Below are 24,080 nucleotides of genomic sequence, written 5' to 3'. Positions count from 1 at the left end.
ATGACTCACTTTCCTCTACCTGGTCGCTTCCATGACACATGGGGATTATGGGAACTGTAATTCAAAATGACATTTGGATGGGGACATAGCCAAACCATATCACCCTCTGAACTGAGAAATCTTCCAGGCACTAATTGACTTAGGCCTGGGTGAGCACCCTTTGCTGATTCAATCTCTTGTCAAGGAGGATGAGATTCCACTAATTGCCATGTATTAGTCAGGTGCTGTTTCTGAAGCTGGGTTAGGGTCATGCCATTTAGATATTAGTATTTGGATGTGTGTTCCTAGAGGAAAGTATGGATAATCATGTTTAGTGAGTACTTGGTATGTGCCAAGTACTGTTGGACATGATCTTGGTGTAAATCATTTATTAAACCCTTATCACATCCTCGTGGTTACTTTTAGTAAGGTACTTGGTGGGGTTTGGAGGTCGGCTGGACTATCAACAAATACTTTGTGTCTATTTGATTCTTCCAGGTATTACAGGACGTGCTCCAATTGAATTTAGAACTCTTAGGAGCTTTAGAGGTGATCTAATGTAACCCTGTAATTTACATGTAACAAAATTGAATTCTTATAAAACATCACCACTGCCATATTCATGTCCACTCTCCAGAGATGAAACTGGAATGGAAAGAGCAAATATGTGACATGACTGTCTCCCTAGAGAGGTATTGCTCATTAATTTTGTCTTTATGAATAACTAGTCATACAATTTGTGAGTTATTTGGAGCCAGCATGCAAGGTAAATCTTACTTGTTATCCTTGAACTAGAACTCAAGTTGCCAGTCACCTTGCCCAGTGCTCTTTGTAGTCTGTTGTGTGACATTTTTAATCCTTGGATGATTCTTTCTATTATGTCTCGATGGAAAGTCAGGATTCTAAAAGAACATATTAGTCCAAATGTTGACTATTTGAGGGTGTACCTAACTTTAAGGTTGAAAACTTCAGGTCTGGAACCAACTCATCTCCATTTTATAAACACTTAAGATGTTTGGCATTGGCTAGTAAGAATTGTGATAACTTTGTTAGTATCTCAGATACTTCTTGAAGCCAGTTTCATGTTGTATCTATGAGAAGCAGGAATGAAGTTGGTACAACTTTAAGTCAGACTAGTTAGGTTTTGGGTGAATAAATGATCCCAATTATTGGTAGACATTTTAAATGAATGTTTGGATGTGGAGTGGATTCAACTTGAAAGATATAACTTTTAAATCCCAGATACACCTAAACATGCATAGGTCAAAGACTTTTAAGTCTTTGAAGGACCTTCAGAATCTTGCAGTGTGTGGATGGCATGTATGTTCATGGTTTGTACTCTAATAATGTCATATTACACACCCATGCAGGTATCACTAATCAGTCAACTCCTTTTGAGCCTTTACTCAGCCTAGAGGTCTGTGGCTCAGAACTAAAAGGTAGCCATTATTGCCATCTTTACTCTTTTTAGTACCCTCCTTTTCCAGAACAGTAAAACAGGCTCCAGGGAAGCTATTACTATCAGGATTAGAGTCTGGGACCTCCAGTTTAGTCATCGGTACTGAATGAAATTTTACCTGAAATAGTTTTAACATCCAGTCCTAAAATAGACACCCTGGGAAATTAGACAGACAATGGTATTAAAAAATGAACAAAGTAGTTTCTATTTCTGGTGTTATTGTCTGATATTACTTCTGGTATTATGGTTAGTTGTTGATAGTTTTCTTAAAGCACACCATTGATATGAAATGGAGTACTGCAGTGTTCACACCTTAAATTTAAAACCAAAAAATGTGTATTTCATTATTTGCAAAGTAACTGTATATTTTCTTAACTGGCTTAAAATTTAGACTATTTCTATCAACAAAGTTGAACAGCTTTATAATTGAATATGAATAAAGTAAAAATAGTGGCAAGCAGTAATATGCATGCCTTTTAAGACGTTTTCCATTTTTTGTGTACACACAAACAATAAATGCACAAGAAGTAATTAAGCTACCAGTACTGGAGAATGCAAAAGAATTGTAAGCAGAATCCCATAAAGATTTTAATTAAAACATGGAATAATTTAAACGTGTATTTGATTTCGGATAAAAAGCATTAATTATAATAGGTAAAAAAATGATAACACATATTTTTGGATTGTTGCTGTTGGTTAAAAGTAGACAACAAGATGCAGAGTAATAAGCCTGGATTCAGGTAATATTTGTAATGTAAGTTTATTGAGGGAGGCATTAATAGCATATTTGACTAGAAACAGCACATAACATGTATATTAGTTTTGTTTTTAATTAGATTTAGACAGAATTCATTATTTTTAATGGCTTTTCATTAGTGAATAGGAACCATTATTTGTATCTATTGTGGTAAAATAAATTCAAGGTACATGCTTATTTTCAGCAAAGAACCTCTTATGTATTTAAAGAAACCACTGTTTGGAACATGAATCATAGATAGGTATGTGAAATTCCTTGCTTTTAGATAAAAGTATGATTTCTATGCTCATACAACTTTTATCTTAGGTCAGTTATTAACAGAGAACTATACTGAAGTGAGACAGTTTGCTTAAATTGTAGAAAATTCTTGTTGTTGACCAGTTTTATTTGTCCTTGTTTGGACTTTTCAAGTAGTATTGCTGGGGCTGATGGTAGGGCAACATTAAGGTGTTTCTCTCAGATTTTTATTTGATATTTATTTGAATAGAATTAACTAGCATTGATTTAAGATTTATATGTGTCGACCAAGTCCTTTGGGCTAAATCTGCCTTAAAGAAACTGAGTATGAAGTGAAGTCTCAGATTCAAGCCCAGATTTACAGTATTTGCCATTATTTTCACATGAGGAATTCTGTCTGCCTTAAACAGACCCGTTGGAATTAATCTCCAATTGTGTGATTTATTCTCCCTACTGTAGAAATATGTCTTCCTGATGCTAGTTTACTGAATTGTAACATCTCAAAATGAGAAAAATACAGTGACTTGTGAATGGCACACTAAGGAGGTAGAAGTGGATTATTTTAATGCACAAATGAGCTATAGATTAAGCTAATGATGTTTTTCTTAGTGACAGCTTTAGAAACTGAATTTATCCAACTTTATATAAGGTTTTTATATAAGCTTGAATAATATCACCCATGAACTTGATTATTTTCTTTACCCTAGTCTCTTGTTTCCTTCGTCTTTTGTGTTTGCAGACTCCGTTTATCCAAAAAGGATATGACAGTCATCCCAGTATTACCCATAAATTAGTGCCCATCTCCCTCATCTATCATGCCATAGACAACGGCCTAAGTGCATACCAGTAAACCCAGTAAAACCTGGATAGTAAAATTTAAGTCATTTAACACAACTTATATTTTACTTGGCTTCTATGCAGTTTCCTCCATAATTTCTTCATTTCGTTGGCAGAGTAGCCACAAAAGAATGACCTTTTGACAAGGACCTACTAGGAACCCAACATGGGTGTGTTTACTATTAACTGAGCACCAAACTTTACTCAGAGCTCATGAGTTTTTCCATTAATTTTTGTTTTTGATTCCACCATTCAATCTAGAGCACCACATTCTATTTATTGTCTGTGTCTCCTTGATCTTCTCTGGTCTCTGACAGTGTTTTAGTCTTTCTCATGACCTTGACACTTTTGAGGAGTGTTTGTCAATTATATAGAATGTTCCCCAATTTGGGTTTGTCTGATATATTCCCTATGATTATACCGGGGTTGTGAATTTTTGGAAAGAATACCACGGAGGTGATTTGCCCTTCTTACCACTTCCTGTCAGATGTCCAAGGTAGCCATGTGGTCTCACTGGGGATGTTAACCTTCATCACTTGACTAAGGTGATGTGTGCTAGGCCTCTCCACTGGGAACTTACTCACTAAATCTAGCCAAAGATGGGATTAAGCTCTTCTTGCCAGAGGGGCTAACTCTACTTTTGACTCTTGGCCTCTGCCCAAATGGGAAATGCCTGAGTAAGATGACCACGGGCTAGTAAACTTCTCTGCACTGCAGGAAGTGACTTCACTCAAGTGTCACCCCCACCATAAGTTCTCTCCTGGGAAGGTGGGGCCCCTCCTCTCCCTTTGCATGCCATGAAATGCTTGCACCCACCTGCCTTAGCCGTTGGGTGGGCTACATGTCTGTTCCATCCATTGCCTAGTCAGTTTCTTGACAGTCTGCTGTACATTTACAAGCCAGTAACAAAGGCAGTAATTATGGCGGGCAGCACTTATTGAACTTCTGGTGTTTGATAATGCTCTAAGCACATGGATTATCTAATATAATCCTTACAGCCACCCTTTGGTATCTGGGCACCTCATTGTACAGAGGAGGGGCTGCGAGCCACAGGCAGCTTAAATTGTCCAAGAGAACTGGGGCAGCCCTGCTCCTTATCTCCCATTTCTCAGCACTGTCTAGGACTGAGCAAGTGTTGATTCTGTATTTAAATTGATAACAGTGATGGATTGATCATTAAGACTAAATTTCCTCTTTGATTGACCTTCTTTGATTACAGAGGTCTGTTAAAGCATAGAAAAAATAAGAGCACTTTAAAAATGATGATGCTTCGCAGAAGGCATCGAAAGCAAGAGTTCTGCTGCACCCTTTCTTTAAAAAGCCATAGTCACCTTTGCTGGGCTTGTTAAGTTTGCACATGGGTTCTTTCATGGATATCGCATACTTGGAGCTTATTTTACCTTGTCACAGTTCAAACGAATTTAATATACTAGTGAAGAACGAAAAGGAGTATTTACTCCTGAAGTTGACATCCTGGCTCTGGAGACCAAGGGAGTGAGGAATACTTAGCAAGAAGTCAGTAGATAGATGTGTAAACTCAAACTAAAATAAATATGACAACCATCATATTGAACAATTGTCATATTTAATATGACAATCATATTTAATATGATTGAATCATCATATTAAAGAGTGGAACTCTGCCACTCTTTAATGTCTTCTTTCAGTTCTCTCTTCTTTCATTTCATTTATTTGTACCTAAAAATATGTTTTAAGGGCTTACTGTATGTGAGCCCCTGTGATAGGCATTGGAATGAAGTTGTACAAGATATAGAAGGAACCAGTTCTCAGAGTTTACCACTAGTGGGGAAGACAGACATTTAGGTATAAATGGTAAATTATACAATAGTGATAATGGGATCCAAAGGAAACCAAGAACCCCTGTGTATCCGTCACAAAGGGACGTTTACCCTGAGATCAAACTTTTAGCCGGGGGTTTCAGATGTGTTTATTGAATTCATTAAAAAGAATATATTTGTCATCACATGTTGAATGAGAAACACTATTACATTCCCTTAGTACTTAGAGGTTGGCAGTATGTCTCAATCAAAATCTCATTTCTTTAAGACTTTCATCAGGTGAACAGGAAATTACTTTTGGCAGCCCAAACTGCCCTGTGATTTCTACCCCTGCCCTTACCTCTTCCCTTTTGAGAACACGGACTTGTGTACTAGATTGAAGTGTTGGAGTTGGTGAGCCATTCAGAAGGATCTTGCTGCCAAAATACAGATGTCTTGTTACTTCTAAGAAAGAGTCAGTAAGAGGAAACTAAAGTGCAAGTGACTTCTTATTCTTATTTTAGATGGGTAATATCATGTCTGAGAGAGGAAGGCTTCTTGTTAAGTGTTCATCTCTTCCCAACTAGGTTTAAGTTAACCATAGCCTTTATTTAGTATCTTTTTTTTTTTTTTTTACTTAAAAGTATTTATTCAAATTTGTGAAAAACAAAGCATTCAATACTATGAGTCTTGTGGAACTGCAAATGATTAATGGTATAATTCTTAGTCTTTTATAAAGTGTCTTAACACTGAAGAGATTTATACAGTGTGGAATGCCAATGGTGCTTCGATGTGAGAATAGATAATCAATACCTCCAAGCTTGGAAAAAGTGTTCTGTTTCCTCTGCTAATGACATAGGGGTTTTTGCAAGGCAAGGGTGTCTGAAGCATGAACTACTCCAAAGAAGAATTAATTTGAAATCTGAAGTGGAAGATCAGTTTCAATTAAAATTGCACTTGAACGTATATTGGGTGGAAGTGTGAAAGCAAGCATGTAGTCGGCTTAAATCTTCAGATTGTTACCAGTAAATAAATGAATCCCACTGGTATGAACCCAGATTATATTTTTATAGAGTGATAAATTATATTTTACACATGTCTGGAAGGTTATGAGAAATAATATGAATGGCAAGTACTTTTCTGACATTGCAGAGTATTTTTTAAATTGTTAGTAATAGGATAATTATCAGGTATCTGTTTTTAAAAATGATGGCTTGCATCTATTATTTGAGTCATATGTATTTGGATTTATTTTACTGTGTCCCATATCATTTTTCTCTGTTGAGTGTAATTTTATTGTACTGTAAGTTTCTAGAAGGCATGCATATATACACATATGATATTATGATATTAAAACATTAGATTCCATAATTTGGATTTACAAGCTCAATTGTGGCTAAGTAAAATTCCTATTTTGGTCAGCCGTCTAATAAATCAACAATCACTTTATTTGGTTTTTCAATAGATTGTTTTGGCATCTGGAAGAAAATTTAAGCTGTAGACAGGATAATTAGAGCCATTCCTTATGTCTCGTTCGTCTCCTTTTTTTTCTTTTCTCCAAATACATAGATGCAAGATGAAAATAAAGTTTGGCCAAAATAAAATTTGGCTAAATATATGGCAAATGCATACTATCCCTTTGTGACTCATCACAGTCATAGGGAATTTGACAAAGAGGTAAAAAAATACATGAGTGAAAAGCCTATGACAATTTAGTTGGAATCGTGCAGTGAAGAAAATGGTGATGTGAACTTTTTCCAGATAGTAGCGTGAGACTTATAAATGACTTAAAAGTGCCCCAAGGTTGCTAGACCTTTGCCAGTCAGCAAACATGTTCATTTGGATAGTCTGTTTTTATCTTACTCTTTGGGATGAGGATTAGGGAAAATGACTGAAGCGTTAGAGTGAGGCTGCGGTATTTTCCAGATAGCAAAAATATGCATCATTTTAAAGGAGCTATATCCATTGCTCTTGCAGCCATGAAACCTCCCTTACCATAATGGAAAATACTTTCCATGATTGTCCCATTTTTCTTGTACCATTGTTTGTATCTACTGTGAACTGCTACCAGTTTTTGGGGAATGGGGAAAGCCATGGCAAATGATTGGGTGGCAGCCACTCATGTGGGCTCTTATTTAGTGGTAGGGAGGTTTATCTGCTACTAAACTAACAAGGCTAGTAGTTAGACTTACCTACTAATAAACTAAACAAGATTTCTTTGTGTCTTCCATTGTACGAGGCTAAGTATACAGGAGGCACAAAAATCCCCACCCATCTACCAGTATTTCTGTAGATGAATGTATATACACACATTAAGCTTTCTCATTGGGAAGCCTGTGTTTTACTTGCTAAAAATTGTGAAGTTTTTTCTTATCTAATTCTCAATAAAGGATTCAATCTTAATCTTTCCAGCAAAAGTTGTTTCAGCAGGCTACTCCCGCTTTGTTGTGTCAACAAGGTTAAAAGTAGGATGCAGAAAAGTCTAAGAGCCTGTAGTCAACGTAATAGAAACTGCTCCCATAATATTTCATTTCCAAATAGGACAAGGAGGCAAATGCAGTGTGTTTTCTGTATTTATGCCTGATTGGTACCTATTAGAATTATGCTTTATGGTTGTGCTTTCTTCGTTTATTTCTGTGGCATATGTCCCCCCAAATTCTTTATTTATATGAGTGCAGAGTCCAGTCTGAAGGTAACTTTATACCTGCATTTTCTATGAGAGAGAAGGATTGAAAAGGAGAGATGAGTGTCTTAACACTCAAGTGTACAAATGAGAGCCAAACTGAAAAATCTTTAACAATTAGCCAAAGGAAAAACCTGCCTTTATTGCCTCCATCATTTGTAATGCCTCTCATCTAGTTTTCTGTTGCCTCTAATTTTTTTCCCCTTTTTCGTGTTTACAGTCTTTTATGGGCTAAGAAGAAAGTTGTATTTAGGATATTGCCCACAGTAGCAAAACATGCTAACTTGATGAAGGTGCTTTTTTTTGTGAATAAATGCTCTACTTATTTTAGGAAACATTTAAAAATTGTCAGAAATATGGACAACCCTAACAGCCCTTCTACACAACTCTCTTAACCTGATTAAAGATAAAGTTAGCAAATGTTTGATTGTAAATCAAGAAGCAAAACTAACTTAAGTAACATCTTTTCTGAAATCTTGTTGCCACATCAGGCCAATGGGTTTGATTCATAGTTTTCAGTACATTCACCTCTTTGGATTGGGGACATGTTGAGAGATGCAGTGCCCAGCTTCCTAAGATTTATTCATTTTATCGCTGACCCTTGAACCATGAGGATTAAAGTGTTGTCTTCTTTCAACAGGTGCCTATGGTCCTGAGCACTGGGTCACGTCTAGTGTCAGCTGTGGGGGCCATCACCAGTCTCCTGTTGACATTTTAGACCAGTATGCGCGTGTTGGGGAAGAATACCAGGAACTGCAACTCGATGGCTTCGACAATGAGTCTTCTAACAAAACCTGGATGAAAAACACAGGGAAAACAGGTAGACAATGGCTTCTTTATTTGTCCACAGAGCAACAGGAACTATTTTTGGATGTCTCTGGTGTTTACCTTAACCATGACTTGCTCCTTAAATAGTGCACATTGCTGTAGGGAGCCTAAATCAGTCCTTAGTTTCAGAACAAGTTATGTAACTCAGTAAATCACTCTGTGGCTAATCACCCTGTGGCTTCATTTTTTAAGAAATATAAACTGTAGATAATAAAATATTATACATCTAGACCTAGGATTGTAGTGATTAAATGAGTTAATAGGTGTAAGGTATGTAGAAGGACTTTCAGAAAGCTACCCAATCTGGTAGCCACTAGCCACATGTGACTACTTCCATTTAAGTTTTAATTAAAAATTAAATAATATGAAAATTTGGTCCCTCAGTTGTACTAGGTACATTTCAAGTGCTTATCAGCCACATACGGCTAGTGACCACCCTATTGGGCAGCCCAGACAGAGAACATTCTCTCATTGCAGAAAGTTCTATCAGGTAACATTGTGCCAAATATGCAAATGAAAACAGAATTCTTATCTTTCTTGAGATTTTGCTTTATTAATATTTTTTATTACTTCCGAGTACAGATGAACTGTCTCATCCCTTTGTGTATCAGACCAGCAATTCAATTCTTCCACTTGTCACTTTGGGATTTGTGAATATGCAGCATCGTCTTTTTGCCATTGCTAATGCGAAGAGCTGCCTCCCTCTCAATTACTGTTGTGCAAATATCAGTTTATAGATTGTCCTTGTAAGTACCAGAGAATGCCTTGCTGTGCTCCACTGTACAATCTGAAAATAAGCTCTGGGATGTTGTATTACATCTCTGCTTAGTGTTACCTGCGGTTCTGTTGATGCCTAAAGATATTTTTCACTCTTATTACTTAACTACTTACAACTTTGGCCCATTAAAGGAAGTTTTTTTTTCTCTTTCTCTTTTTAAAGTGAACCCTTTGTAACCAAGGATGTCACTGTGAACCACTGTTAGTAATCCCTTTCAGGAGCCTTGGCTGTCAGAGCCCTCATGCTGGGTGAAAATGACTTCGCTCCTAGCCCTTTGATCCTATTCATGTTGTAGGTCACAAAGTTGCCTTTTTTTTTTTTTTTTTTTTTTTAAAATAACCTAACTGGCTAAATGGGCAGCTTTAGGGATCCATTTTCTTTCTTTCTCCAAACCATCGTTTGAGATTATTCATAGCTGATTGCTTCGAGTTTGCCTGGTATGTTCATAGAATTGCTTCCCACTCACTTAGCGCAGTGATTCCTGGCTTTGGGCCTTTTTTATAATGTCCCCCAGAAACAATTCTGCTTCCTGTGTTAAAGCAGGTGACCCTCTCCTGTAGCTTGATTCATCTATATGAGTAGCTGCTTAGAAAAAACTGATGATCCAATAATGTTATTTGTACGTAATTTTTTTTATTTTTGAGACGGAGTCTCACTCTGTTGCCCGGGCTGGAGTGCAGTGGCATGATCTTGGTTCACTGCAACCTCCACCTCCTAGGTTCAAGCGATTCTGCTGCCTCAGCCTCCCAAGTAGCTGGGATTACAGGCATGTGCCACCACTCCCAGCTAGTTTTTGTGTTTTTAGTAGAGACAGAATTTCGCCATGTTGGCCTGACTGGTCTCGAACTCCTGACCTCAGGTGATCTCCTCGCCTCGACCTCCCAAAGGGCTGGGATTACAGCCACTGCACCTGGCCTGTACGTACCTTTTCATCCTCACCTCTCTACCAATCCAGCACAGATTGTGTGCTTATTGTTAAAATTCAGAATTTACCTATCAGTTGCCCTACTTTATGTTTTAAATATGGTGTTCTTAGGATAACTGCAATGAGATTATTTATCTTCAGACCATCTAAATGTAGTGGGCGAGAGCTTTGCCACACTGGGTGCAATCAGATTGGAACTGAGTACCACCTCAGCACCAAATTCTGGAGGGCTGTCAAAGACAATCACTGGGCTCTCTGATATGGTTTTCTACTTGACTTGCAATGCTTGACAGCCTTCGGCAAAGATAACACGTTTCAGTGACAGCTTTCAGCTTCGTATCACCAATGACAGGTTTTAGACGTATGTAGGGTTCACTCAATGCAAGTTGATTCATGACCTTGGTCTTCCAGAAGCTGATTATCAATCTGTGTCACTCTCCTGGCTTCCTAGAGTGATCCACAACCTGTTGCATATCTCTGAGTGCATGCACTTGATTTTAGAGCAAAGCTATCCGAATACGAAGCCATCAGTCTCAGAAATTTCAGAAGCACAGTGTTCGGAGAAGCAGAAATAAATCTTTGTTACTCTCATACAACTTATTACTGTAAAATTCGCAACATAATATTAGATAGGCCAATATATCGTAAATACTCTAAGATGATTCTGTAGAAAGGGTTTTTAAAAAGTGACAACCAGTTATATGCAATTTGAAACAAAGAACGTGCATTTTTGCATTTTTTTTTTTAATCTCTTGAAAGAGTTTTAACTTATGGTGGTTTAGAAACTTGGGTGCAGAAATCAACTTGTATTGTTTTGTTTTAACACTAATAGAAACTTCCTTCATTTGGTAGGTCTTTTTTTTTTGAGACGGTCTCACTCTGTTGCCCGGGCTGGAGTTCAGTGGCATGATCTCAGCTCATTGCAACCTCTGCCTCCCGGGTTCAAGCAGTTTTTGTGCCTCATCGGCCTGAGTAACTGGGATTACAGACACCCACCTCCATGCCCGGCTAATTTTTTTTTTTTTTTGAGGCAGAGTCTCGCTCTGTCACCCAGGCCAGAGTGCAATGGCGCAGTCTCGGCTCACTGCAACCTCCGCCTCCCAGGTTGAAGCAATTCTTCCACCTCAGCAACCCGAGTAGCTGGGACTACAGGAGTGCGCGCCACCACCCCCGGCTAATTTTTGTATTTTTAGTAGAGACGGGATTTCACCACGCTGGCCAGACTGCTCTGGAACTCCTGACTTCAGGTGATCTGCCCGTCTCAGCCTCCAAAAGTGCTGGGATTACAGGCGTGAGCCACCGTGCCCGGCCATGCCCGGCTAATTTTTGTATTTTTAGTAGAGACAAGGTTTTGCCACGTTGGCCAGACTGGTCTTGAACTCCTGGCTTCAAGTGATCTGCCTGCCTCAGCCTCCCAAAATGCTAGGATTACAGGCATGAGCCACCATGCTTGGCTATTCTGTAGATCTTAACATGCCACATGAGTTCATAAATTTTTTAGAATTTTGGAGAAATGAGTATTTATTTGCTCTGTTTTGTCTGGATCATATAAATTCAACTGAACAGTACATATTAGTGCAGGCTAAATTAGGGTGGGGTTGATAATTTCCACATTGAATAATATTGATAGGCAACCTAATTCTTTTTTTTTTTTTTTTAAGAAACCACCTATCACTGTAGTATAGTTTTTTTTGTTGTTGTTTGTTTGGTTTATTTATTTATTTATTTTTTTGAGATGGAGTTTCGATCTTGTTGCCCAGGCTGGAGTGGAATGGTGTGATTTCAGCTCACTGCAACCTCCATCTCCTGGGTTCAAGCAGTTCTCCTGCCTCAGCCTCCCGAATAGCTGGGATTACAGGCATGCACCACCACACCCGGCTAATTTTTTATATTTTTAGTAGAGACGGGGTTTCTCCATGTTGGTCAGCCTGGGCTCGAACTCCCAACCTCAGGTGATCTGCCCACTTCTGCCTCCCAAAGTGCTGGGATTACAGGCGTGAGCCACCGTGCCCGGCCATGCCCGGCTAATTTTTGTATTTTTAGTAGAGACAAGGTTTTGCCACGTTGGCCAGACTGGTCTTGAACTCCTGGCTTCAAGTGATCTGCCTGCCTCAGCCTCCCAAAATGCTAGGATTACAGGCATGAGCCACCATGCTTGGCTATTCTGTAGATCTTAACATGCCACATGAGTTCATAAATTTTTTAGAATTTTGGAGAAATGAGTATTTATTTGCTCTGTTTTGTCTGGATCATATAAATTCAACTGAACAGTACATATTAGTGCAGGCTAAATTAGGGTGGGGTTGATAATTTCCACATTGAATAATATTGATAGGCAACCTAATTCTTTTTTTTTTTTTTTTTAAGAAACCACCTATCACTGTAGTATAGTTTTTTTTGTTGTTGTTTGTTTGGTTTATTTATTTATTTATTTTTTTGAGATGGAGTTTCGATCTTGTTGCCCAGGCTGGAGTGGAATGGTGTGATTTCAGCTCACTGCAACCTCCATCTCCTGGGTTCAAGCAGTTCTCCTGCCTCAGCCTCCCGAATAGCTGGGATTACAGGCATGCACCACCACACCCGGCTAATTTTTTATATTTTTAGTAGAGACGGGGTTTCTCCATGTTGGTCAGCCTGGGCTCGAACTCCCAACCTCAGGTGATCTGCCCACTTCTGCCTCCCAAAGTGCTGGGATTACACGCGTGAGCCTCTGTGCCCGGCTCACTGTACTAGTTTTGAAAGATGGTACAATTAAGAGAAATGGATTAAAGGGGTCGTGGTATCTGTGCATTATTTCTTACAACTGCATGTGAATCTGCTATTCTGAGAAAAATTAAGTTTAATTTAAAAAAATTCATGTATCATAAGCCACATGGTCTGTCTTTGTGCCATCCATTTTATATCTATCTTGCATACCTAAAAGTATTTTAGAGTATTTTGTGGAACTTTATATTCCAGGAAATAAATTCAAGAGGGAGTATTTATTCTTTTCTGATGGAAATTTACAGGTCACTTATCTGTAAAATAGACTCTGTCTTTTGTATATTAAAATATGAATATAGAAAGTTAATATTTAAAGCAGCCTATTACATACAGACAGTAACTCTCCCATAAAACAGCTTAAATGTTCAGATCTGTCTTAACCCCCTGAGAGTGCTATATATCCTATCCAGCATAATCAATAGAGCAACTTGGTTGTACCTAGCCCACTTCTCGAAAATTGTCTAAAATATCTTCACAAGACAGATAGCATCTCTCTATTTCTTCCTGAGGAGCCGTAACTATCTATTGTGCCAGTTCCCATTTGATTTCATCTAAAGTTATTTCCCTTTCTTTCATTTTTGTAGAATGAAAAGGTAATGCATTCATCAATAACATTTCAAGACAATCTTGCTGTTCCTAGCATTAGCTTCCAGCAAAATGATCAGAATTTAATACTTAGACGGTGCTTCTGATGTATGTTAATAAGATGTGGTGGCCTTCTATGAATTTTAACTATTGGGAGGGTTTTTATTTTGTTTTTTTTTTTAAACTACTTTTTCTTATATCCCACACTGAGGACAAATAGTAAATGTGTTTACCACAAGGCATGCTACTTTCATCTTCTCACATTGTATTGGTTGATTCTATTTTTTCTTTGCCTACAGTCTTCCCTATTTGTCTGCATATGCCATAGTGCCTGATACAGGTGGATTCAAAATATGGTTATTCAATTCACACAAGAATCAATGGGAGGGAAACTATGTATAGATGGGGAAGTCAAGAGTCATTTTCTAGTATGTTACTGAGCCCATAAAAGTAAGGCAAGTAGTAGGACACTGTTGCATTGTGTTTACTTTACCTGACTCTTAGAAGTTTTCAGTAGAGTAGCAACTTAAGAGCACACAGAGGCAAGCTAAATAATGAACAAACTAATTGCAAGCTGGTAAAAAGAGAAAAATGAAATCTTAACAACCTTGGTCATTTCCACATGCTATTTCCCTGACTGAGCTTGTGACCCAAGCTAAGTGTTGGAGGAGGATGTAGCTCTGCTGCTCTGCTCAGACACCGGCCAGGGGTAACTACCCCTCCCCAAGGTCAAGCAAGTATCTGGAGTTGAAAGATAATCTTTGCCCTGTTGACTGCTGCCTCTCTGCAGCCCTGAAGAGCCACTTGTCTCTTCCAAGGTCAGTTGAGACAAGGATTTGTGAGTCTTACTGAGAGTCAGCACCAGGCTACCACTTTAGATGGGCACCTTACAGGTTTTCTTTTTCTTTTTTTTTTTTTTTTTTTTTGAGACAGAGTCTTGCTATGTTGCCCAGGCTGGAATGCAATGTCACCATCTTGGTTCACTGCAACCTCCGTCTCCTAGGTTCAAGTGATTCTTATGTCCCAGCCTCCCAAGTAGCTGGAATTACAGGTGCATGCCACCACGCCAAGTTCATTTTTATATTTTTATTAGAAACAGGGTTCCTCCATGTTGGCCTGGCTGGTCTCAAACTCCCGGCCTCAAGCAATCTGCCCCACCTCGGCCACCCAAAGTGCTGGGATTACAGGCATGAGCCACTGCGCCTGGCTCATTACAAGGTTTTCGATAGCAATCTTCATGATGTCTGATTTCCCTCCAAGACTGATGGACTTTTGTGCCTAGCCCTCATGCAAGATGTGATCCAACAGTGGCATGGTTGCTCAAGTGTAATACGGATGCCTTTAGTAATCAAGAGATTGGTTAGGAAGTTTCTAGGAAAAGTGTGTTTGTGTGTGTGTGAGGGGGGTGTGGGTGTGTGGGTATGGGTGTGTGTGTGTATTGTGTATGTGTGTGTCTTCATATATTTCTGATAGTCTAGGCTTTCCGCCTGCCTTCCTTCCTTCCTTCCTTCCTTCCTTCCTTCCCTCCCTCCCTCCCTCCCTCCCTCCCTCCCTCCCTCCCTCCCTCCCTCTCTCCCTCCACCCTTCTTTTTCTTTTTCTTTTTTTGATGGAGTCTCACTCTGTCTCTAGGCTGGAGTGCAGTGGTGCAATCTCTGCTCACTGCAACCTCTGCCTATTCTTTGTATTCTGTTGGACTCGATATGTCTTTCTCTACAGATCTCTCCATGAGCCTTTACATTTTTTGTTGTTTCATTCTCTCCCACATTTCCTCCTGTGTCTTCTTGCATTTGCCTCCGCTGGGGCATGTCTCTGTCTCTCTGCCTGATTCTGCCTGTTTTCAGTCCCTGCTCCTAGCATTGGCCCCCTTCTCGCCCTTCTTCCTGTCTTCCTTCCTTACTTAGAGCTGGCCATAGAAGAGAACTGAAGTTTAAAAAATGTTTTTATTTGTTGTATCTGTGGAGTAGATTTTGATATTGACCAATAATAACCTAAATGTGTTCTTATTTCAATAAAACCTCTCTTATCTCTGATAATATTGGATGGGGAGGGCCTGGAAAAGTGAAATACATGAATGATTCCCCAAATGTATTTTTGGGAGGGTTTCAAACTCACCTGGTACCAATCATTACTTTTATTTTTAATTATAACACTTCCAGTAGCCTCCTCAATGTAATGATCCTTAATAGGTGTAAATATGGAACGATGATGGTAGACCATTGTGGAGTCATCATTCCTTGATCAACAGTTGCTTTTTTACTCTGAGTTTTGTTTATGTCACTGATGAATAGGTCATTTCACCTACAAAGAGACTGCCAAGCTTCTGATTAAGAGCAGAACATCAGCCAAGTAGACAGACGTTTGGAAACATCTGGGCCCTTGGCATTGTTTATATTGGGGAATGCTAAGTGTACTTTTGCTCTACTTTATACATTTTCCTGTTTCAAAGGCCCACATTCTTGGGTTCTTTCATTCTAATACTATCCAGCTTTGCCTGAACTCTGGAATTGAGCTTGGAGCTATTTCACTGGGTCACTCTTTGGCTAGGTACTCTGCAAGCTGTGTTTCCTGTCTGCTAAGCTCCATTTTCTTTGTTATCCCCACAGCCTCAGTCCCCAAGTTCAGTAGTAGGAACTAGTTTTTGTGTAGACAGAAGCCTAATTAACCAATTACCCTGAATGTTACAGGCCATTTTTTGAAGAACTTTTTCTTTTTTAGGGTACAGCGTTCTCTGCTAGACTCCTCCATCTTTCATGCCTTATATGGTTAAAGTGTTAACTAATCCACCTTGTTCATCTCACTCAGTTTAGCAGTGAGTTAACTGAGACCCAGGATAATCCTGCAGTTTATCATCTCTTGGATATCTGAGGTTGCTCTTACTCAGCACGTCCAGTGACTCTTTACTGGATTACTGCTATCAGCTCCTCACTTATTTCTACTGACCAGCATTGCTTTCCTCCCAGGCCTTCTCCACAGAGTAGCCAGAGTAATCTACTTAGTTCCCTAATCTGATCTTGCCTGTCTGTCTGTCCCTCTTTGTTGTTCTCTTTCTCAAGCATATCAAGGACTTCCCATTTGTCTTGGGACAAACACAGACTGCTCACTGTCCGTGCCTCAAACTCTGTCCTTGTGTCCCATCCTGCTCTCTGGGTACCTGTCACCTTGGCTTTCTCTTACTCATTACCACTACCAGGGGGCCATTGATGCTTTCTTGATGTTCTCCCATCTTGTTGGCATTTCCCCGGGGTAGCTCCTTTAACTCTCAGCTCAGACCATGACACCCTCCCCTTCTCTCATCTGGGGTTCGATGCTCAGGTGCTACCCCTTGTCCCACTCGCAAGTTTGCTTCTGTTGTCTGTTTAGTTCTTGGGACCTGTCTTTCCCATCAGCCGTAAGTTCCATAAGGGCAAGAGTTGTGTCTGATTTACCCACCTTTTTCCGCAAGTGATTACTCAGTAAATATTTGTTGAGTGTTTGAAAAACATAAATGTCAATGTCTACAGGAAAATTAGTGGAAGGCTGGAACTAGAGCCAATGCATTCTGACTTTCAGACAAGAGTGTTTCCCTTTTACCACGAGCCCCAGGGCAACCCTGTGATGTCACAAGTATTGTGGAAAGTGGTCTGGGGATCCCATCATTAGGGTCCAATAATGGTAGGCTTTTTTTTCTACCTTATAGTCTTGGCAACGGTGCATCAGGGTAGGAGGATATGACAGTAAGCTGCTAGTTTTCCTCTCATCCATTTTTCTTTACTTTTTAGCACCTGCTGCTGTTTACTCAGATTTTGGTGTGAACATTTCCTTTAGCCTGTGTTATACACACGTTGAATTTAATTTATAAACAGTTGGGGGATGTCCTGCAAAGAATGCTATGAATGCCAGGTACTTGGTCAACCCTTCCAGTTCAGGAGAAAACTAATTCCTTATTTAAGATGTGACCTGACCCACGCTTTGCCCTGGCCCTTTGCATGGCCTGGAGCGTCTTTACATCATGGGAAGCCCCAGACATAGGGAGAATCTGGTGAAATCTGTGGATCCTTCCTAGGATAATAACCTTCCTAAAGGTTGTATAACACCAGTGCTATTCTATGATGTGTATGAATTGCTGCTGTGAGCATTCTTCGTATATCAGCCCTTGTGAACCCCTTAACAAACCTGTGAAGTAGCTGCTATCTTATTCCAATTTTACAGAATAGGAACGAAGGCACCAAGAAGTGCATTAACTTTCTCGTAAGTGGACAGTGGCAGAACTAGGATTCAAGTTTGGACTTACTGGCTACAGAGTACAGCTCCTAAGCTCCATGTGTGCACTGTGCTCAGAAATTTACTTACTATATCAAGAAGATATAGACCTCCAGAGCCCATAGGTAGCCACGGCTATGGACTTTTGGCCTCTAGGTTAAGAAACCCTGAATTTGAAGCTTCCAGCTTCTTCTACTATCTCCATCATTCTGCTTTGATTTCATCAAAATCTACATTAATCACAATCAGGATAGTTCTAGAAACTTCATTCACCACGTAGACCTTTCCTGTCTTTCCTCTTAGCCCATCTGTCCTAGTTAGTTCAGGCTGCTGTAACAAAATAACATAAACTGGTGGCCTAAACAATAAACATTTCTCAGAGTTCTGGAGGCTGGAGGTCCAAGATTAAGGCACCAGCAGATTCAGTGTCTGGTGAGGGCCTGCTTTCTGATTCATAGATGATACCTTCTCACATTCCATGGTAGAAGGGAAGGCAGCTGGCTGGAGCCCTCTTTTTTTTCTTTTCTTTTTTTTTTTGATGATATCCCATTCTGTCACCTAGGCTGGAGTGCAGTGGCATTATCTTGGTCACCGCAGCCTCCACCTCCTGGGCTCAAGTGATTTTCCTGCCTCAGCCTGCCAAGTAGCTGGGATTATAGGTGCCCGCCACCACACCCGGCTAACCTTTTGTACTTTTAGTAGAGACGGGATTTCACCATGTTGGCCAGGCTGGTCTCAAACTCCTGGCCTCAGGTAATCCGCCCCCATCAGCCTCCCAAAGCGCTGGGGTTACAAGCGTGAGCCACTGTGCCTGGCCTGGGGATCTCTTTTTTAAGTGCACTAATCCCATTCACGAGGGTTCCACCCTCATGGCCTAATCACCTCCCAAAGGCCCTGACGCATCATTCCATTACATGGGGGATTGGGGTTTCAATTTGTGAGTTTCCAGGGACAAAAACATTCAGTCTGTAACACCATTCATTGTTGTTCTGTCTTTAGCTGTTAGCTTGGCACCTTCCAGTTTGTGCCTTATCCAGATTCAACTTTTCCTGCTGTTGTTTTAATTTTTAGATTAAATTTTATTTGTATTTATTATTTTTGTAGTACTGTTTTCTTCTAATTTACTTATTTCATTTTGATTAAATGAATTGATTTTAAAAGAAAACTCTTTATCAACACCATTATTGGAAAAACCAGTTCTGTTTGACTGGTAGAGACTTACTGCTAGAAATATGTCCATAATCTACAAAAATAAATCAACCTTGCTCATGTTATTAAATTTTAGGGTTATGCTTAATCTTGAGTAAAAGTGAGAAAGGAATGAGTATCAGGGAACTATGTGGGTTATATTAGCACCCAACTATGATTTTCTTTTCTTTGATATGATCAAAAAGATAGAAATAATTCAGAAAAGGCAGTATCTTTTTTATTCTGTGTTTTAGTGAACTAAAAGCATCTACTCAATACTTAAGATCTCCCCCCAGGCCCAGGCTGGGCACAGTGACTCACACCTGTGTAATCTCGGCACTTTGGGAGGCCAAGGTGGGCGAATCTCTTGAGGTCAGGAGTTCGAGACCAGCCTGGCTGACATGGTGAACCCTGTCTCTACTAAAAATACAAAAATTATTTGAGCGTGGCTACTCAGGACACTGAGGCAGGAGAATCAGTTGAACCTGGGAGGCTGAGGTTGCAGTGAGTGGTGATCACATCATTGTGCTCCAGCCTGGGCAACAGAGCAAGACTCTGTCTCTTATTGCTGTTTCTGCCTGTATATTCTTACCCAGGGCAAACCTGGGTGCCAAATTACAGAGAACTTAGAATGTAGAAAGAATGGTGAAGACCTAGGCAACAGAAAAGAGGAAGACATGTGGGAAGAGACATCCAGAGAGAGAAGCATCCAGAGAAAAAGGAGACCAGTGTCACATCCTTTTTGGCATGCAAATGTTTATATATTGCTTTAGGTTTTGAACATTTTCTTGAGAAGCCTTCTCACTTCCCTGCTCTTCAGAACCGACAGAGTTAGATGCCATCTCAAAAAAAGTAAAATGAAAGATCTCCTCCCAAATAGTATTTGAGCCACCCCTGCTCTTCCTATTGTCCCTGCCTAATGACACTTGTTATTGTGTGACAAAGACAGTATTGCTTTAAAGTATAACTTTCTCTGAAAACAGAGAGTTACACCTGTGTGTCCAGTCTTCCGTGCTGTCCAGGAGCTCCAGCCTTGATTCTAGAAATAAGTTTGAAAATATAACCACCACTGAATATGTGTTTGCTGGCTTCCTGGCCCTGGATCATCTGCTTTCCCAGTGTGATTTTTCTCCAGGTGTCAAAATAGCCCAGCCAGGTAGGCACTGCAGTAATTGTCACCATTTGAACAGTGGTAGAAACTGAGGCACAGAGAAATTGGATAATCTTCCGGAGGTCACACTACTGTAAAGTGGCAGAATGGAATTCCAACATGTCTTGAGCTCATATGCATGACATCTTGTGCCCTGCAGTGACTACCTTCGGTACATTCTGTTTCAAACAGTTCAGTGTTATCACTGGTCATCAGAAAATGTGCTAGCTGGGAAAGTTCTCTCATTTCAGTTTCGTGTGTAAACAAAAATATAAGACATTTTTGGAAGGGGTGGGTGGACATGTAACATGCTGTGTGCTCTGGTGAGAAACACTGTAAAATGAAAAATGAGATTAATGTTTCAGATTGCACAGTTCCCTAATTATGCTTTTAATTATTCATATAAAACAAGTAAAATGACCCCTGACAGAGATATAAATGATTTAGGTAAAATCAAATATTTATAAGATGCTGCTGATTCCCTGAGTGTATTGTAACAGATGCAATCATAATGTTTTGCCTTCGTCCTCTGGATGCAAAATGTTATGTATGGAACTTATAACTGGCTGAGAAGAATCAACAGTGTTTGAAACACTACTGAGCTAATGCCTAGATGTTTTGACATCAGAACGAAAGGTATGTGGTTGGTATAATATAATATTTTAGAAGATATTTTATAATATCTGTATATATAGATACATTTTATATAAGATTTTAGATATTATCTTCTAAGATATTATATTTTAGGGGTCACACAATGATAAGTTTCTCATTTTTACATTTTTAAATGATTTGAAAATGAAAAGTCGGTAATATTTCATGACACATTGAAAATTTTGTCAAATTTAAATATCAGTGTGGCTAAATAAAAGTTTATTGGATCATAGCCTTACCCATTCATTTAAGTATTATCTTTGGCTGCTTCTGTGCTATAAAGACAAGATTGAGTAGTTACACTAGAGACCAATTGGCCTGCAAAGCCTAAAATATTTACCAACTGGCCCTTTACAGGAAAAGTTTATGACCCCTGTTCTAAAACATGCCCAACACAGAGTGAAGGTGGCACAGTGCTGTAGCATGTTTAATTGGCACAAGAAACACTTGCTTTTACTTCATTTTATCCTTTAATTTGCTGTTCTACTAATTGAGCATTCCTTGTATATTTTTTCAGAAGTTGGAGAAAAACTGCCTTTTGAATGCAATAAAAAGGGATTTCTATGAGAGGGTTCCTTCACTTGCTTTTAATGCTTCCTTTATATAGAGAAGTACTGAAACTAATTGCAGTATTCTAGAAATGGGTCATTAGCCTAGTCCCTATCTTTTATGGAGACCTAATTTTCATGCAGGATTTCTCGCTAAAGCTCTAACTAGGATCTCTTTAGGAAGAGGAGACAATGAGGATAAGTACTTTCCCATGGCTTACACAAGCTTGGCTTTTGATCACAAACCATTCGGTATATTGTTTGGCACCTTACATGTATTTAGCTGCCAATAAGTATTTATTGAATGAATGAATGAATGAATGAATGAGTCCACTTCTAGAGAAACAAAAAAAGGGAATATATCTCTTGAATAGAATTTGTTTTTTATGCATTTAGACATCATATTCCTTTTGGAAAAATATTTTTTGTCAGTATAAATCCAAGTTATTCTCAATTTCTGCTTCCTGTATTTCAAGAAAGAGCAGTATATTTTTGAAATTTAGGGTTGGAATTTAATTGAGGTTACCTATGTTGCGGATGCTTTCAGGTGTTCTTTGGATGGGTTAAGGGAAAATATTTTTTGCTTGAAACTAAAAGAAACAGTCAAGAAAACTAGTTAGCTGCCAGTATTTGAGTGACTTCAAGAGTAGATTTTTGCATTACACTTTCCTGGGTACTGTTACTAAATACAGACTCCCAACTGTCTTCCCACTTACTGTTGCCTTAATATTGGAAGCACCCACAAATTTTTATTTCCTGATATCTTGCCTACATTTTCTGACCAAAGAAACATGCCTATTGCATCTGGCTGATAATATATATTTCCTCTCTTGTTCCAGACCTTGAATCTTGGGGTAGCCCCATGAATCAGTGCTTAAAAAGAAAAATCTTGCTCTCTAGATGATTTTGACCATCAAGCAGTTTTAGGAGACTTTTTTTAGGAGATTCAGAGCGACTTTTTCTGTCATTGTTTCCATTTTTTAAAAAAATCTGTAAATGGATAAGTAATTCTGAGATCATTCTCTGGAAAGTATCATGATTTAGGGCCAACTGGTGCTCTGAGAGCATTCTGCAGCTAGAATGAACTAATTTATTCAGGCAGGTGTGTTCAACGTATTTTTTCACAGATACATGAGGACATAATTCATATCATGGTAATGGTGAACTTTATTAGAAGTAACAGAAAAACTCCATTTGGTTTTGAAACTCACTTTGTTTTCCTCTCTTCTCATTCATTTCACACAGTCGCCATCCTTCTGAAAGACGACTATTTTGTCAGTGGAGCTGGTCTACCTGGCAGATTCAAAGCTGAGAAGGTGGAATTTCACTGGGGCCACAGCAATGGCTCAGCGGGCTCTGAACACAGCATCAATGGCAGGAGGTTTCCTGTTGAGGTGAGAGAAAGTCAAGATCTCAACGTGTAGCTGTGCTTCGGTCTTTATGTTACTCAGATGCTATGCCCTTACCCTCAGTCATTTTGCAAATGACACCTGTACAGTACCTAACTTCCTCTCTCTGGAAACCCTTTTTCCATAGTATGGCAGGTGGGTATCCATCCTTGTTTCTCACCTTTGTTTAACTGGAGAAACACAGAAGCCACAGGCATCATGGTTTGAGTAGACTCACTACTGGTTGATGACGTTCATCGTGTGTTTCATTTGACACAGTTTCTTTTCACTGTCTGTTCCCATTTTTGAAAGGTGACATTTTGTACGAAACTGGGTTGCCTTCATTTTCACCCTTAAGAAAATAGAAAAGTTGGCAACATGAAGAGGAGTCTCTCTCAGAACCTTCTCTTGATAGCAAAGTTTAAAGTTTTTTTTTGCCCCCACTGGCTGTTGAAAAAGAGGCTGTGGTGGTATGAGTCACTGTTAATTTTGTTAGGATTGATGGTGATATTTTGCTTCTGCTGTGTCAGTCTTCTCAGTGATCCATCCTGCTGGACAGAAGAAGGGTGTGGGTGCACTAGGTCAGATGCTGCTGTGTATTTGCTTAGAGCCAGGGTGAGGGAGGGATCATGTCTCCAACTCCTTTATTAATGTTGGGTAGGGACAGCACATCTCTTCCAATGCCAACCTTGTATATTTCCTTTAACCATGATTGTTGTGTGAATATTCTTTTGTTGTGATGAACATGTTTGTTTCTTGGTAGGTCCCCCATGTGGTAAGCCTTAGAAGTGTGTGGAAGAACAAAATGGATGTGGTTCTGAAACCTGCCCAATAGTCCTATAGACAGTTGTTTTGGATAAACATAGAAATTGACCCTTCTGCTGTTAAAACTTCAGACTTATATTTGCTTTATTTGAGTTCCTTCCTCAGGAAAGGACCTTCAGGCCTCTCAAGAAAGTATCAAAGGACTGCTGAAGTTCACTAGACCATTGCACCAAATGCCTCCTTGCCCCTCCTTAGTTCTTGTTTTCTTACACGTTGTTACGTTTCTTCCCTGCTATATAACTCTCTAGTTTTAGTCAGTCGGGGAGCTGGATTTGAGACTGAGCTCCCATCTCCTCTCTCGACTGCAGCACCCGATTAAAGCCTTCCTTGGTGATGCTTGTCATCTCAGTGATTGGCTTTCTGTGCAGTGAGCAGCCAGACCTAGACTGAACCCCTGGTGTTTCAGTAACAGTTCCAGCCTATGGCTGTACTCAAACATGGAGTGACTTTTCACTGGTAACATATGTTAATCAAAGGA

At 39.4% G+C, this 24,080-nt stretch overlaps 1 protein-coding gene across 4 annotated transcripts in view; it reads left to right on the top strand.

The window, feature by feature from the left end:
- PTPRG (protein tyrosine phosphatase receptor type G) overlaps positions 1 to 24,080 on the top strand; it is a 735,948-nt gene that overhangs the window by 419,904 nt on the left and 291,964 nt on the right. For all 4 annotated transcript variants that reach the window (XM_063661893.1, XM_054483420.2, XM_063661892.1 and 1 more), the window contains exons 3-4: positions 8,371 to 8,550; positions 22,635 to 22,783. In XM_063661893.1, coding sequence (XP_063517963.1) covers positions 8,371 to 8,550; positions 22,635 to 22,783 — 329 coding nt within the window. The remainder of the gene's footprint in view (positions 1 to 8,370; positions 8,551 to 22,634; positions 22,784 to 24,080) is intronic.

This window comes from Pongo pygmaeus, chromosome 2, assembly GCF_028885625.2.
Source record: "Pongo pygmaeus isolate AG05252 chromosome 2, NHGRI_mPonPyg2-v2.0_pri, whole genome shotgun sequence".
Classification (NCBI taxonomy): Eukaryota; Metazoa; Chordata; class Mammalia; order Primates; family Hominidae; genus Pongo; species Pongo pygmaeus.
This window is presented reverse-complemented; position numbering and strand designations above follow the sequence as displayed.